Source organism: Scedosporium apiospermum (assembly GCF_000732125.1).
Source record: "Scedosporium apiospermum strain IHEM 14462 chromosome Unknown SEQ_SAPIO_0011, whole genome shotgun sequence".
NCBI classification, from domain to species: domain Eukaryota; kingdom Fungi; phylum Ascomycota; class Sordariomycetes; order Microascales; family Microascaceae; genus Scedosporium; species Scedosporium apiospermum.
Window position 1 is genome coordinate 8,451 of NW_015971712.1, and position 15,176 is coordinate 23,626.

Genomic DNA, 15,176 nt, shown 5'->3' on the forward strand with positions numbered 1-15,176 from the left:
TGACAGATTGCTGGTCTAGCATCAACTCTAAGATGCTATGTTCTGCAGCAGTATGAGGCGGGATTCTTGCCGTATTTATCCCTAATTAATATGCTAGCCCCTTTCAAGAGCAGGAATTTGACGGCGGCCAGGTTTCGATGTTCTGCAGCCCGGTGTAACGGGGTACACCCATCGAAATCTTGAACGTTGGCGAGGGACAACTCTGTTACCGAGAAGGCCGCTTCGGCATAATTCCAACTGGAGTAGGCTGCCCAATGAAGAACGGTCCTGCCCTTTGTATCCTGCTCCGCGCTTTCTATGCCGAAGTCAACCCGCAAGTCCGTGAGCAGTTCTGCCAGCCCTGCTACGCACAGAGATTGACGAGATTGAACCTCTCGCAAGTATGGAGCCTTTGAACATCGTCCACTGTCATTTCCCGCAGTAGGGTCTTCAGCTCTTTTAGCTGCCCAAAGTAGGCAGCGCGTGTGAGCACGTTCATGCCATCCTGGCCAACTTTAAATATCTGCGAACGATCTCTGGAAAGTAAGACGCTTCTAACTTCCGCCCATCCTCGCAGACTTGCTGGAGCGACCGCATTTGTCTTATTCTTGTCGGTGACAGACAAATCGAGCTTCGCCTTAGGATAAGCCAGCAGTCTAATCGCCGCAGCGGCCCCATCTCCCCTGCTCAAGGCCATGATTAATGGACACATGCCATCATCATCACGCGCATTTAGGTCCAAGTCACCACGCTCAAAAAGGCAATCGATGAAGCCTACTGATTGTGGTCCTTTGCCAATCAACTCGTGTAGCACGATGCGGCCCTTCTTGCCCTTTAAGTTAACATTGAGTCTTCTACATGACAGCATCAACTTTAGCCATGAAGTATCGCCGGCTGCAATATGCAGAGGAGGGTCGCCGTCGTGGCGCCCTAAGTTGGGACTGACTGTAGGAGTGGATAAGAGCAAGACAAGAGTCTTGGTTCGAGCCTGATGAACAGCCCAGATTATTGGCGAGTACCCATGTGCATCGAGCTCATTTGGGTCTTGCCCTCGCTGAATTAGCCTCTTGACAATTTGGGAGAAGTCTCCGAGCTGAAGGAGAATGTGAATCGGAGGAGAGTCTGTCATCAGCTGAGGCTGAATATTTGATCCGAGCAGTGAAAGCTCTAACTTCAGACGAGTGTATAGCCGGTGAAAAAGTTTCATGTTGTGGGAAATGAACAGAGTGGCTTCCCGTTCAGTGGTCTCGCGGGCATGTTGGACTTTCTCCATGTGGCTGTGAAAGTGTTGGACTGCGTAGAGCAAGAAGGGGAAGGTTGGCGAGCGCTCTGCTGCCTCCGCCTCCGCCTCCTCCGCCGCTTCCAGGCCATCGGAATAAGTTAGGATGCATCCTTCATGGCCTATCCTGTCTGTAAAACTCAGTACTTTATAACAGAGCCTCGTCATGGCGTGCTCGCAGTTCAAAAGCGGCAATCGAAACTCTGTGATGACGGCATCCTCGGCTGGCGATGCCGAGTTCTCCAGGTATTCCCTGAATGAATGGTGTCGGAACTGTATCGAACCCGGCTTATCCAATGCAATGAACGGCGTGCAGTATCGTACTAAAGTGGCCTCAAAGTTATACGGTAAGTCAGCCTCGACATCCTCGAATGGCTCGTGATCCTGCCGAATTGTCACAGCAAATTGCAATTCTGGGATGGATAAAGGATGTCTCACAATGCGAAGAAGGAGGAAGATCTTCTTAAGGACTGGACGAAAATCTTCGGGTATCTTGGAGATAAGACTCGAGTATAATACGGACGAATTTAACTTCAACTTGTCCAACTCCTTGAGCTTTTGGTTGACGACGCCTCGGGTCCACAGGGACACACCTTCCGTAAAGGCAGACCAGGTAAGTGACGCGAGGAGAAGGTTGATGGTAGAACGTGCCATAATGGCACACCGTATGCCTGCTAATGTGGCGGAAGGGATGGAGTTACACTCTCCAAATTGGGAGACTTGTTTATCTATGAAGAGCTGCACTGCTTGGTGAACAGCCGTTGTATCGAGACAAATAGCTTCGATGGATGCTTCAAGGGCCGGTGTACTATAGCGAGCAGAGACAAGAATTCGGACACGACTCGACGTTTCATTGAGCGTAAGAATATCAAGGGACCGTACTAATTCCCTCGCGGATTCATCTGGCAGTTCGTCCAAAGCGTCAACAATAATCCAAAGCCGCGTGTTACGCGCTCTAGAGACGATATCGGCAAGCCATGTCCTCAATTTCGAAGTCACTGGTGCTTTCCCTGCAGGTTTGTCTTCGATATTGAGATATTTTAGAAGGTGAGGTTGGCTCCTGAGGATTTGAGGCAAGAGGCATTGTAGGACAAGAGTGGAATGTTCTTGGCCAGTCAGTTTCGCGTCGCAAAACATATAGGCCACAACATCAAGAATTTGAGTTTGTTGTGCTGACGATGCGCCGGAAGGGAGGCGTTCTTTGAGGCGGCCAATGATATATTTAGTTACTACTGACTTCCCCGAGCCTGGAGAACCGTGTATCCGAGCCATGGGGTGCCGGTACATGCAGTTTCATACCAGGACATGAATTCCGGCAAAGAAGTTATCCAGCTCCACGGCTCGGGCTCAAGCTCTGGGGTAACCCGGTATCTGTTCATCAGGTCTAACAGTAAGGTCGCTTGTTCCAAAATACGAATCAAATCCATCTGCATGCTTGTTTGAAAAACTATTATCGATTAGCCTAATGTGTACCATAACAAAGTGCTTTTCTTGCTTCCAATTCTTTCGTACTATTCGACGGGTAATAGTAAAGAGGTTTTGCGGAGTTAAGACGTAACCACCCCCACCCCGCCCCAACCTGGGGGCAGGGACATGACTCCACATTTAGGTTCGGTTTCATTTTTAACCGATCAACGTCGCCCAGCCGCACAAGCATCAACATTGAAGCCGCGTCAATTTGTTTCTGTCGACTTCCGCTAAGAATGTACTCATTGACGCGCGGATTCTGCTCCTTATTTCGCGGCTAGAGTTCGGCACTCAATGCTCTGTCAGGTAGCGGACATATAAAGGTAAGAGAATCGAGACAATCAATTTAATGTCTACTTCGCGTCTCCTCTCCAGTATCCACCAAGATCTCGTCGCCGCGCTCGCACTCATCCATCCTCCCAAGCGTCCTACCCACATGGATTACGATTACCCGGCAATACTATTTCACGTGTCGGAGTTATTGGCGAGCGAAGATGTGTTCGCTACCGTGGCCGCCGTCATCTGGTACATCTGCGGCTGGGATCACAATAATCTGATGCTCGCTGCAGTCACGTCCACGTGCATCTGGTACTACTATCAACACATTCAAAACGACCGAGTGTATTGTGTCGAGGAGACAAGGTCCTTATTTGCCAAGATTAGACCCAGAGTCTTCTACATCCTCACAACCCTAGGTCTACGCGTCTCAAAGTGGATTGCTACCGCTATCTTCACCACCTTGGGAACAGCGAACGTCTTACTATTTCTGTCGTTTTGCCTCTTGGTGGTTTTCTTTGGTCCGGCCAACTACGTTCAATTGGTCTTCCATTCGATACCAGCGTCTATCCCGACACTCGCTACTTGGATACTCGAGAGCCTCAGTCAACTGGAAATTTGGTGCCGATATAGACTTCAATGTCTACCGGAAGCGTACTGGCCGGGCGGAATTTGGAAATGGTACATGAGAGCCTTAGGGATCGACGTGGATGAGAAGTTGAAATATTCGCCAATTAACGGCGATCGAGAGATCAGGCTCTTCCAGCTATATAGGTGGATTCCCTTTGCCGGAGTAAGAGGATCCCTAATCCATGTCAAAGTTGACAACGCCCCGGAGTATCACGCAATCTCCTATCACTGGGGTGATAGCAAGGAAAGTCGTCGCATCTCAGTCAACGGTGCCAGTTTCGACGTATCATTCGCCACCCACGGTGCTCTCGATAGTTATAGCTCGCTATGGCGCCAGCGTTTAGTGTGGATCGACGCTCTCTGCATCGACCAGAAAGACGACGCCGAGAAAGGTAAGCAGGTGGCCTTCATGAAAGATATTTACTCCAAGGCCCACCGCGTTATAGTGCACCTCGCAGATCAGCCCCTGGCTCCCCACTTGCATTGGCTGCTCCACGAGTTCGGGACCATGGTTGCGCAGCCGTACTTTAGGGCCGAAAACGTGTTTACCAGATACGAAAGAGAAGGACTTTCGCCAAGGTGGCTGGCGATGATATCCTTTCTCAATTCGGGGTGGTTCTCGAGGGTCTGGATCGTGCAGGAAGTTGCCGTAGCTTCCGATATACGCGTTCGATACGCTGGCTGGACCTATGACTGGGACTTCCTGGTTACAACGCTGGAAGAGGGACTTCGGGCACCTGAGATGGCCGGACTCCTTCAAACAATCCAGAGAGGACGTCATGCTGTGCATCAGCTCGGTAACTTGGCATCATTGAGATACATGCGGACCATGATGGCTTTGGTGGAGGCGTACCGAACTTCTCGGCAGTCCAATAAATTGTTAACCAAATTTCTCAGAGCCGTGGGAGACGATGAGGCCGCCGGGAAAGTGCAAGACCAGACATCACCAACACCACTAATTTACTTGCTGGAGATGTTCATCGACTTTAAGTCGACGGACTCGAGAGATAAGGTGTACGCCTTGCTCGGCTTAATGGGCGATGACCCTCCGGCTAGCCTCGCTCCAAATTACGATCCTTCCGTTACCCCAACACACGTCTTCACGACAGCTGTTCAACACATCCTGTCCGAGACTAAGATAGAACATCGCCTCTCAGTCCTGGCCAAGGCAGGCACAGGTTACCCCGGCCGAATGGATGGACTGCCATCCTGGGTGCCCGATTGGACGCAATCGCCGCCAGGCGCGCCTCTGTCTTCTTTCCTATATCAATATCAACCATTCCGGTACAAAGCGTCCGGAAAGACAAGACCAGAAATCCACGATATCGACCCCTATTCTGGCACCTTAAGCCTCGGCTGTATCCATGCCGATGAAATCGCCTTCCTCAGTGAGCCGTACGTGGCAATAGAAGACGACAAACTCGTAGCGGATCGCTACGGCCAAATTTTCCATCCAGGAGAGCTTGTCGCTCATCACAAATGGCACACTGACACATTTGCCATGGCTGCATCCGTCCTGCGAGACCCATACCCGTTTAAACAAGGCCAGTCTGTCAAAGAGGCTTTTTGGCGGGCATTACTTGGTGATGTGCACAAGGACTCTCGGCCGGCCGCGGGCTATCTCGGCGAGCTCTACGATGACTGGGTTGCTATGCAGAAGGAGCTGCTTCCTTACGGGCGTGATGCCGGCCACACGCTTTCTTTCCCTCAGGATGATGCGTTCTGGGACCGGATGCGCCGTACAGGGCAGTGGAATAACGCCATGGCCACGTGCGCCGTAGGGCGCCGATTGTGTGTCACCAGGGAAGGATATTTAGGATGTGTACCTAGATGGGCGAGGGTCGGCGATGAGATAATCGTTATCCTAGGCGCTAGCACGCCGTTTGTCGTGCGCGGGCTTGAGAGGCAAGGAGGTGAGAGATACGAGCTGGTGGGTGAATGTTACGTGCACGGAATGATGGACGGGGAGATACTTGAGAGCGGTCGCAAGCAAAAAGTTCTTTTGTTTCAATAATATTCGGGAGAGGAGTTGTAATAGAAAAGCTTGGGGATGAGCTGCTGAATTGACTGCCATATTTTCTGTTCGGTTTTCGGATGGTCACCAGATTGAATAGTCTGAAGAGTGCTAGGTGTCGTTGGATCAGTCACAGCAGATGTTCGTTATATTACGCTCCTTCAACCTTTAATGGCGTGTTCCCCCGATAGTTCTTTGTTTCCGGCCGTGGGACATGGTACGATGTGACCTCCAGGGCCGCAGACAGACCCAAGCCAGTCGGCCACAAAGAGTTGAGCAGCACTATCCCGGCTACCCTCGGTTCACGCCGCTTCTCTTCTCAGAGTGGTCTGCGAAGGCAGAGCAACTCGTAGACAAAGGCCCTGTATGCATGTTTGGAGCCGTTGACGCTTTCGTATTGAGCTGCTCCTGGCTTCTAGGTGACAGCTTTTTCGCGTCTTTCCAGCACCGCCCAAGCTGTACCTCTCGGTGTTGATTCCAAAGGCTAGAGATCGACCGATGGAGCTCCTTTTTATCTTTTTCGGTTCTCTCGAGGGTTGCTGGGCGATTTCCTTCCCGCTGCCATCTCTCGATATCGGCCTTCATCTTGCCGATTCGGCGCTGTTTCTGCGCATTGCTTGCGCACTCTGCACAGGGTGTTCTCGTCTACCTACCTTGCTCCAATATTCCCACAGCGCTCTATTCAGTGAATTCTCGTACCTAGGCACTTTTTTATATGCTCGTATAGCAAATGTAATACAGACCTGTTTTTTCGTTAACTCTAGCGCCCACCCGACATCTATGTCGAAGGTATGCAATGCGGACAGCGAAGGGGTACAGAGATGGCGATCTTGGTGCACCGACCTTTATTGAATAACATTTGGCCGGATTCGAAAGGAAAAGAAAACCTGAAGAACGAATCCTGCCTGAACTGACTTGAATAGAAGAAAAAAAAAAAAAAAAAAAATAGAGGAGAACTTAAGACTGGAGGAAAAAAGAAACCCCCTTCTTCTGCCCTTCGCTTGACCCGGAAGAGCTTTTCCCCAGCTTCCACTAGGTCCGGAGCCACTTCTCACAATTCTAGAAGAACTCTTAAATTCTAGGCGTCCTGGTCCCCGGCGATACCTCTACCACCGTCTTAATATGATTAACCTAATAGTCAGACCACTCGTTTTAGCTGCCGAACTGTGCTTATGGCAAATTGTCTCATTGCGGAGAAGGAGGGCGAGGAACTAACCCTGTGATAGGACAGCTAGCCGCCAGGATTCCTCGCGACGCTGCCAGGGGCCAGGGAGTAATCCGAAACAATTGAATTATCACCAGGCTACAGCTTACTCCCCTAAACGTGATCTAAAGACGTAGGTCTCGATCTCTCAGCTGCTCCAGCTGCAAGTCTTGAATTTCTTCCCTCTCCTTGAATCACAAACTCCTAAAGCAGCTTTATTTCTGTCTCACAAAGTCACAATGGTTCTCAGCGCTGTCCCATTGACCGACACTGCTGCCACGGGCACTCTATCCGTGGCGACGCTAGTCGAGGAGGCGCTCGAGCAGTGCAAGGCCGAGATGGCACAGCCGAGCGACAAGTTTGACATTCTTTCCTGCACGGCGCAGCAGAGGTGGCTGGTGTCAAAGGCAGTCGAGGCTTTCCAGACGCTCAAGTGGCGAAAGTCTCCCGCGAGTCTTCGTGAGTGGTCGTGGAGGAACCTGGCAGGCATCCACAGGACTAGCGACGGGGACCTGCCGTGGTTTTCGGCCGATATCATTGCGTTGAATGAATACGGTAAGATGAAGGCTGAACGTGGGCTTCGAGAACTTCTAATAGCATCTCAGGCACCCACAATAAGCGCAGGTTCGAGCTCAGAACGACTGATGACCTTGTTCCTTTCTCTACCGAACTGCAGCATATGAGGGTATGTGGACCTGTCTTCGGTCAAAAAGAAGCGAGCTAACACTCTGCAGTATGGGTTGTTGCTCCGTATAGATTTTCTATAGTACTACTAACTGAGGTGGAAAGCTCCGACATGACTAAGAACTATTATTTCGTGTGCTCGCGACGGTCACCATCGGATCCCGACCACCTCCTTCTGTCGACGAGGCTACATTCCAGGAGGACACGGATCAAGACCTACTCTGACACCATAGTCACCTCATGCCTCCTGCTTATGAAGCACTTCCTGGGTTTTCGTGTCGCGGATCTTTGTGCATTCATGGCTGCCATTCTTCCCGCGCCGGGCGAGCAGCTAACGGAGACCAGGCTGATATCTGCACCGCCGACAAGTATGTGTTCTCGAGTCGCCTTTTACTTTTTTACAAATTAGTGACTTTATATTTCCCCGTGCCAAGGCAAGTGGTGTTCGACTGAGAAGGTTCGGGATAGTGCGCCGCCTTGCTCAACCCAAGTCCTTCGTTTCCCCGGGCCTCATCCCACATTTTCAACTGACTACATGTGGATGGAGCGACACAAGATACATGGTCAACGGCCGAATTCCATGTTTACAGTCTCTGTTTGGGGCTCTTGGAGGACCAACAGTAAGGTTTGGTCTAGTGTCGTGGCCTTCTCTGACGAGGTCGCCGCGAGCACGTATGCCGACCAGCTCCACACTCTCCTCGCCGACAGGTACGCGGCGACCATTGGGAAGCTGGGTCACCACTGGGTCGAGGGCTGCTACTACGCCTATCTCCTGTCCCTCAATGACGCGCGGATGCATTTGCTTTAAGTATGCTGATACAATAGACATTCTTGTTAGTTAAGGTCCTCTCTCCACTCTATAGAAGCTGTGCTGACGGGGGTAGCGATACCGCAATGTGTCTAGCCCGAAGAGCGGGGGTGTGCTTGCATGCGTCATGTTGATGAACCATTTAGAGCAAAACAAGGGACTAGCTAGCGCCCTCTCTGCCATCCTCCAAGCCGTCCCGGAAGAGCTGGACTATAAGCCAGACTGGATGAGGTCTATCACCAAGATGTGCGAATCACTCAAGGCAGACACGACCACAGTCTGCGAAGAGGCGAACAAAATCCGAACTCTAGTAGGCATGACCCGGTTTGAACGCCCTAGTATTAGCGACCTGACTGACATGACGCAGACCATCGACCTGCACGGCGTATCTCAGTCCCGTAGTATATCCTATCTAACCTTTTTGGCCGCCTTCTTCGTCCCCATCTCAGCTGTTTCGGTGGGTTTTAATAATAGAGCGATGTTTGGCGGGCTACACTAATAGTTTGAATCTAGGGATTTTTCGGCATGAACACTACTGAGATCAATCGATCCGCCTGGTCGACTAAGTGGTTCGGTATCATTGCTGGGCCGCTGACTGTGGTGGCTGTTCTCGTGCCGCTTATTGCCCTCGGGGTCCTGAGAGCCTTCCTCTGGCTCTTATCGCACGTCTTCCTCCGCCAGCTCATTACTAACCTTGTCTTGCTCATCCCCTTAGTTGTGAACCTGCAGGTCTCCATCCCCGCCCCCCGCCCCCCAGGCAGTCTCTGTAGGCATCCTGAATGTCGACAATTTATCCTGGGGGCCTTTTGAGTACTTTTTCTATGGCATATCTCCTGTTGTTGTCATAGGGTGGAACCTATCGACGTTATGGTTTCCTATCTTCCAAGCGCTTCGTCAACGACAGGCCACAGGTAGACGAGGTATGGGAGCTGCCCTGCCAGCCAGGTGGAAACCGGCTGCCTGCGACATTCGAGTCCACGTAATCTTGTTTATCGGTTGGCTTATTGGATTCAACATCAATGGCTGGGTTTGGATTGCTGCCCTCCTTGCTTACTTCTCTTACACAATTGGTGCTTGGGCGCGTCGGCGCCGGAGATCAAGGAGATCAAAACTCCAGCATTTGCGGCAGTAGGGTGATATGGCTTGTCACAGTTTCAGATATAAGAAGGAGTCAATGTAGTCATATGTAAGATCGCTCACTCAATCGATAACTCAGTGGGTGTGGGTAGGGGCAGTGGATAGTCGACCCCAACTCATTGACACGGCCCAACTAGGTAGCGAGGAAGCCTTGACGACAACGGCGAGCTGCGGACACTTCCAACTCTTTGATGGAGATCCGAACATCAATGCTGCCCTGACTTCTCTGATACAATGATGAATAGAAGTGCCGTCCCAGGATTCTTTGTCGACCATGCTGTGAAAGGTCAGGGTGACCCAATGTTGAGAAGGCCAGGCTGCCGTGACTGAGCCTGGTCGACACGACACACCTTACGAGATAGAGGTGGTTTCGAATTGCATTAGTCCCAAGATAGAGGGTAAAACGTCATGGGACCATTTCTCAGATTACGTCGAGCATCTAAACACCCTCAACGAAGTAAAGGTCTCTTTCACAACTCACGGGCTCAGTTACTCCAATTCCTCTGAAGCGAGTGTCAGGACGAGTTTTCCACTGCAATACAGAACGTTATTGGCCACATGTAGGCGAAAACGGAGAGATTGTTCTCTGGTGCGTAACTCTCTGGAGAGGTGCTAAGGACCCATGAATCCGTCAAATACAATTACCATCCCAAAGCCATTTTTCTCATGAAGCAGCACACCATACCCATAGTATCATTCTCCGCACGGGGGCGCCGTGCTTCTGCTAATGCTCGAATATGTTATGGTAGGATCGGTTCGTCAGGTACTAGTCCGACCGTGGGCAGAGGCGGCGGCGGCGCGGGCTCTTGAGGTAATACCTCGTCGGGATTTGCCATACTATCCGGCCGGCACAGAGCCCAGTCAGGACCAGCCCAGGAGGCACTGCGGGGGAGGATGCATTAGTTATGCTATGACATGGGAGAGCCAAGAGAGGTTTATCCTCACAAGCTAATGCTCCAACAGTGGGAGTTATCGGGACATGGTTGCCCATTCCACCACGGGCCGTCACCTAGAAATTCTAGTCAGCGACAGTTGGCAAGCCAAGATCAGGTTGTGGACGTACAGGAAATGAAGTAAGGAAGACCGAAAGGATATTGGGCCTGGGCCAATGTAGCTGCAAGGGCCAGAGCCACAGAATTGGAATATACTCTGTGTAGCATCTTCGGCCAGTTGATGGGAACCTTTGGCGTTGATGGCCTCGGACCGTCTTGCAGACGATTGAACGAGGGAAGAAGAGGAAAGATCAGAGGAAGCCTTCTTATCCTACCACAAGATTGACCATAAAGTCAGGACCTGCTCTTATAGGTTGGTCTGATCGGTGAGTTATAGATATCGGCGTATTCTTTCCTGTTCTTCTCGCTGCGCGGCTCGGCGATGCAAGAGCTACAAAGACAGTCACCGCTCCTCATTGGCCGATCAAGGGGTGGTAAAGCACATCATCCAAGGCATTCATCGGAATAATATCATACACAGGCTATGAGAGGTCAATCGAGAAGAGGGATTTACCGGGTTTAATCTGGAGAGAGCTTCGCGGTGAATCGCAGGTGGAGAACCTACTATCAAGACCCGAAACCCCGAGCCCGTGGGACGGCACGAATCTTGACCTGCTACCAATCACATCCCCTCTCTCCGACTCACGCCCGGGCGCGGGTATCAACGTATATCCGGCGATTAAGATAGGGCCTAAATATATATTCCGGTCCTTCCAAATTGCACTCCGGGAACCTTAGAGCACTCGGCAGTCCCCGCACGAAAGCTCGCCTCGCAGGGATGTTCCCTGCGAATTGCCTATTTGAAAGCTTGAGGCTCTTCAATCCTGGTGAGGCTTTTTCTCTCCAGGAGGGCATGTTCCGAGGCTTCCATGTTCCCTCCGAGAAGCAAGCACACGGGACTTCGTAACTTCAGGTAGCTCAAGTTTCTCCGGAACAGGGAAATTGGGCAAAAGAGGCTCATGGACAAAATTGGATAGACCTAAATCATATCCCGCGTCCAAAGAGTAGAGAATTAGAGGGCCTCGTTTTTCATTCACTAATGGTACCGGGCAACCCCCATCCATTTCCGGGTCACGACCAGCTCGAGGCCCATGCATTATCCGGCATATACAAATCGTCGAGAAAGCTTTCCCAGTTCGCCCATTCAGCACTACCATCAAGACTCCCGCTATCAATCCCGCCACTATTTCCCAGAGCTTCCTGGGGCCCGGAATACACCGGTGCTATAGGAGGCTGGGTATACGGCAAAGGCGAAATCGCAGTCGAGGTCGTCGACGGCGTGGCCTCTTCGGCCGTGAGGTTGCGGAGAAAGGACAACGCAGGAAGCACGGAACTCTGTGCTACATCCTCGTCTTCTCCGCCTTGATAAAAGTTTCGCACGGGCTGGAGTTGATTCTGGAACGAGGACTCGAGCGAAGACAACGGACCAGGTCGGCCGGGTAGCGTGGCGGAAGAGTCCATCTGAGCGCTGTTCCTTTGTAGAAGGCTGCTCCGTCTCGCGCGGGCCTTCTTCATCAATTTCTCCATCGGCTTCCAGGGCATCTCGCTCTGGGATTTCGCCATCAACTCCGCCGAACGAGCGTAGGCTTTCTCCACTAGATCCCAATATCTTTCGACAGTGGCGAGATCCTCGCACACACACAGTTCGGCAATGGCAACGGAAAGAGCGTGCCAGGGGGTGAAAATCGACTCGAACCAACTCCACGATTTACCGCGCGGGTCCCGTATCAGATTCTGAGATCTCTGGAGGATATCAGTGCAGACCTGCAGTAAGCTAAAACCGGATCTCGGGGGATTGTAGTTTGGGTGCTTGCGAAGTGGCCTCTCGACAGCGACGTGGAGCTGGGCTATGATCCACTCGGCGACTTGGACCGCGTACCAATGAAGAGGGTTATTTTCGGGATCGCAGTGGCGGAGGAGTGCGAGGACCCATCTTCGAAAGTCTTCGACGTAGCCACGGCGCGCCTGGATCGTGTCGAAGGCAGAGTCGCTGGGATCCAGAGCCAAGGTCATGTCAACCTGTCGACATACCGTCTGTGCCCTACAGACCAGCACGGGAAAAGTCATGTCTGTGAATGCCAACTCCGTCGTGTCCGAAAGTGGGCTGTCGAGGTTGATATTGAAACTTGCGTCGTTTACATTCGCAGGAAATGGAGTCTGCGTCCAGCTGAGGGGTACGATGGGCGTCGTTAGTCGGTCAAATGACGTCTGCAGGTCCAAGAGAGCCATAGCATATCGTAGGCGCCTGCGCATTTCTAAATCAAACGGCTTCGTTGGGACGGGAGGCGGGTCTAGATGGAGAGCCAATGCCTGTCCGATTCGAAATGCAAGGCTCATTAAAGTCCAGACTTGCCGCGTGCGGTCATAAGCGCGAGTAGCAAGCTAGAGAGAATATTATAAGCGTGGGTTCCAACATGTGAAGTGTCTCCCCATTCCCCATCCCCCACGGATTCCAATGGCCACATACCAAGTAGAGTAAGAAAGCCTGCAACACAGTTACGTCCTCTGTAGTAACGAGGCCAACCCGAGCCAGCGACTTCTCAGCCACTGAGCGGAAGACAGGCAATATCGACTTCTTTTCACAATTAAAGACGGATGCGCACTCCTCTTCACTCAGGCTACTGACCGAAACGTAATAAATAGCGCTGCTAAGGGCTTCAACAGCCGGATGATCGGGTTCGTAGTCAAGATATGATGTTCCTTGGATTAGATGTAACGTGATGGATGGTCGATGCAAAATCTTAAATATTGGATCTACTCTCACGAGGAAGACTTCCACTAGATGCTTCTTAACCCAACCTTTGTGTTCCAGCGGGTCGGATTCCTGACTCGAGGGATCTGGGATAGTGTTGAAGATGAGGCGATCGGAGAAGCTCTGCGGGCTCTGCGAACGTAATGATGGTGGCGTCGGTTGGCCTACGGATTGCTGTAAAAGTGCAGGCGGCTGAGATTGATTGGAAGCGGACTCCTCTGCAAGAACATCGATGCCATTGTCGTCACGGCGGTGATCCCCCGACGAAATCGACTGTACCCCTCCGCGATGCCGTCCCCGCGGAAGGCGGGGGCGTTCGACAGGCATGCAGGGTACACCGAGTCTCATGCAACTGGTGCAGGGATTCAACTTGTCGCATTTTGTCTTGCGCTGTCTGCACATTTCGCAGCTGAGTCTCGCGACGGCCTTGGCTGCCCTGGGATTTCCATCTCCTCCCGAACCCGCCCCACCTAGTCGCCGGCGGTGGGCACCGGAGTCCATGCTCAGATGAGCCTAATCCTGAGGAGTAATGATTATTTCTCGTTGACAGGAAATATAGAGTTGGTTGTCGACCTGCTCTCACACGTCCGTGACTTTTCATATCCGATATGCTCAAGGCTCCTTGGAATTGTTTCGCATCAGGGATCCGATCTCTGTCGCGACCACTCCAAGAAGGAGTCCACTCCTGCCGCTATCTTCCTACGGCAATTCCAGCAGGGGTTTTCGTGCTTTGTCTGGTTGCGGTTGAGGCGGCATTGTCCTTGCATGTTCGTTTGGGATAAGTTTTGCGTTGTCTCGTCTTACGATCTTGGGTTCCTGTGTGGGAAAAAGTATGGTTCTTTAAGCAGCCAATCAGAAGGCGCCTTTCCAACTTCAAGCTTTCGGCGAGATTTTAGAAAGCGGAAGATACCGCGGACCCAGAGAGCCAGAACGGAGAGCCAGATCGACAAAATCGTATACAGGACGCGGAGCTTTTCCCGCGGGCCATGAAGGTATATATATACTCAGATCTGTGAGAAGAACGGGCTGTGCAAATTTAATAACAGGCGAGTCCTGATGAAACTCAACAACGTGAGTGAATCAACCCCGTCGGAAGCGGCCAACAATTCCACCTGAGCAACGGTGAGACGGTCGAGAAGCTGCGTCCCTTTTTCGCAAAAGCGGCATCAATCATAACAGAGCGACCATGGGCTATCATTTGTGTTACTTGCTGGACTTGGGCAAGCGGTTGTCTCTCATCAAATGTGCCATGAGGTCAAGGAGTCCACAGCTCCCGCATCTCTTATCTTGAGTCTATATCTAATTGCCTAATTCTACCGATTTTGCCTTAGCGCATATTAATGTCTTCTGGAGAAAAGCAAGGGGTAGAGGATCGTTAAAAGGAACTAAACAGAAAGAAAGACACGAAAAAAAAAAAAAAAAAAAAAAAAAAAAAAAAAGGAAAACCCGAAAAGGGTTTTCGAACCCAGTGCTACCAGCTAGAATTCTTAGAAGTCCATGGGGATAACGACTAAGCTCCGAGGGTTCTTTGCTATTGGAAATCTGTACTCCAAATTTGGTATATAAGGCTTAATTCCGCGTTCGAAGATTGGGCTAAGAAGTTGGGAAGGCTCGACTGTATCTGCCTTCCTCGAACATTTCAGTCCCATCCTGAACACTCGTGTTTCCCGCATCACGACAGAACCGTAGGAGGAAGCCTCGCACAGGACGGAAGGGAGCCATCATACACAATAGAACACAGAGGGTGGATTCGCCGGTGGTCCTTTTACCCGACTTGTAACAGCTCCTTTCGGAATACGCCTCCGTTACCACTTTGAGGCAAGGATACCTGTCACGGCTCCTCGGTCATCACTCTTTCTCCTGTTGAAAGATCAGATTCGTACGAGGCGAATCTTGATGACATCAAATCTACAAAGTCTCATGTGTCCCGCCTGCACGCGCCAGTTCTAAGTCT

The 15,176-nt window shown here is 51.4% G+C and overlaps 2 protein-coding genes and 2 pseudogenes across 2 annotated transcripts; 2 read left to right on the top strand and 2 right to left on the bottom strand.

Annotated features, from left to right (window-relative positions):
• Positions 1-343: 343 nt before the first annotated feature.
• Positions 344-1,912, bottom strand: SAPIO_CDS0001 (annotated as a pseudogene; the record flags this gene model as incomplete).
• Positions 1,913-3,074: 1,162 nt separating this feature from the next.
• Positions 3,075-5,998, top strand: SAPIO_CDS0002 (uncharacterized protein; the record flags this gene model as incomplete). The annotated part of the gene is made up of 2 exons (XM_016782893.1): positions 3,075-5,422; positions 5,881-5,998. 2 exons carry the CDS (start codon positions 3,075-3,077, stop codon positions 5,996-5,998), a joined length of 2,466 nt encoding a protein of 821 aa, XP_016646526.1.
• Positions 5,999-7,088: 1,090 nt separating this feature from the next.
• SAPIO_CDS0003 (uncharacterized protein) lies at positions 7,089-8,341 on the top strand (the record flags this gene model as incomplete). The annotated part of the gene is made up of 4 exons (XM_016782894.1): positions 7,089-7,404; positions 7,455-7,534; positions 7,793-7,901; positions 8,124-8,341. The coding sequence occupies 4 exons, from the start codon at positions 7,089-7,091 to the stop codon at positions 8,339-8,341; spliced, it is 723 nt and encodes a 240-aa protein (XP_016646527.1).
• Positions 8,342-11,541: 3,200 nt separating this feature from the next.
• On the bottom strand, positions 11,542-12,483 carry SAPIO_CDS0004 (annotated as a pseudogene; the record flags this gene model as incomplete).
• Positions 12,484-15,176: the final 2,693 nt, after the last annotated feature.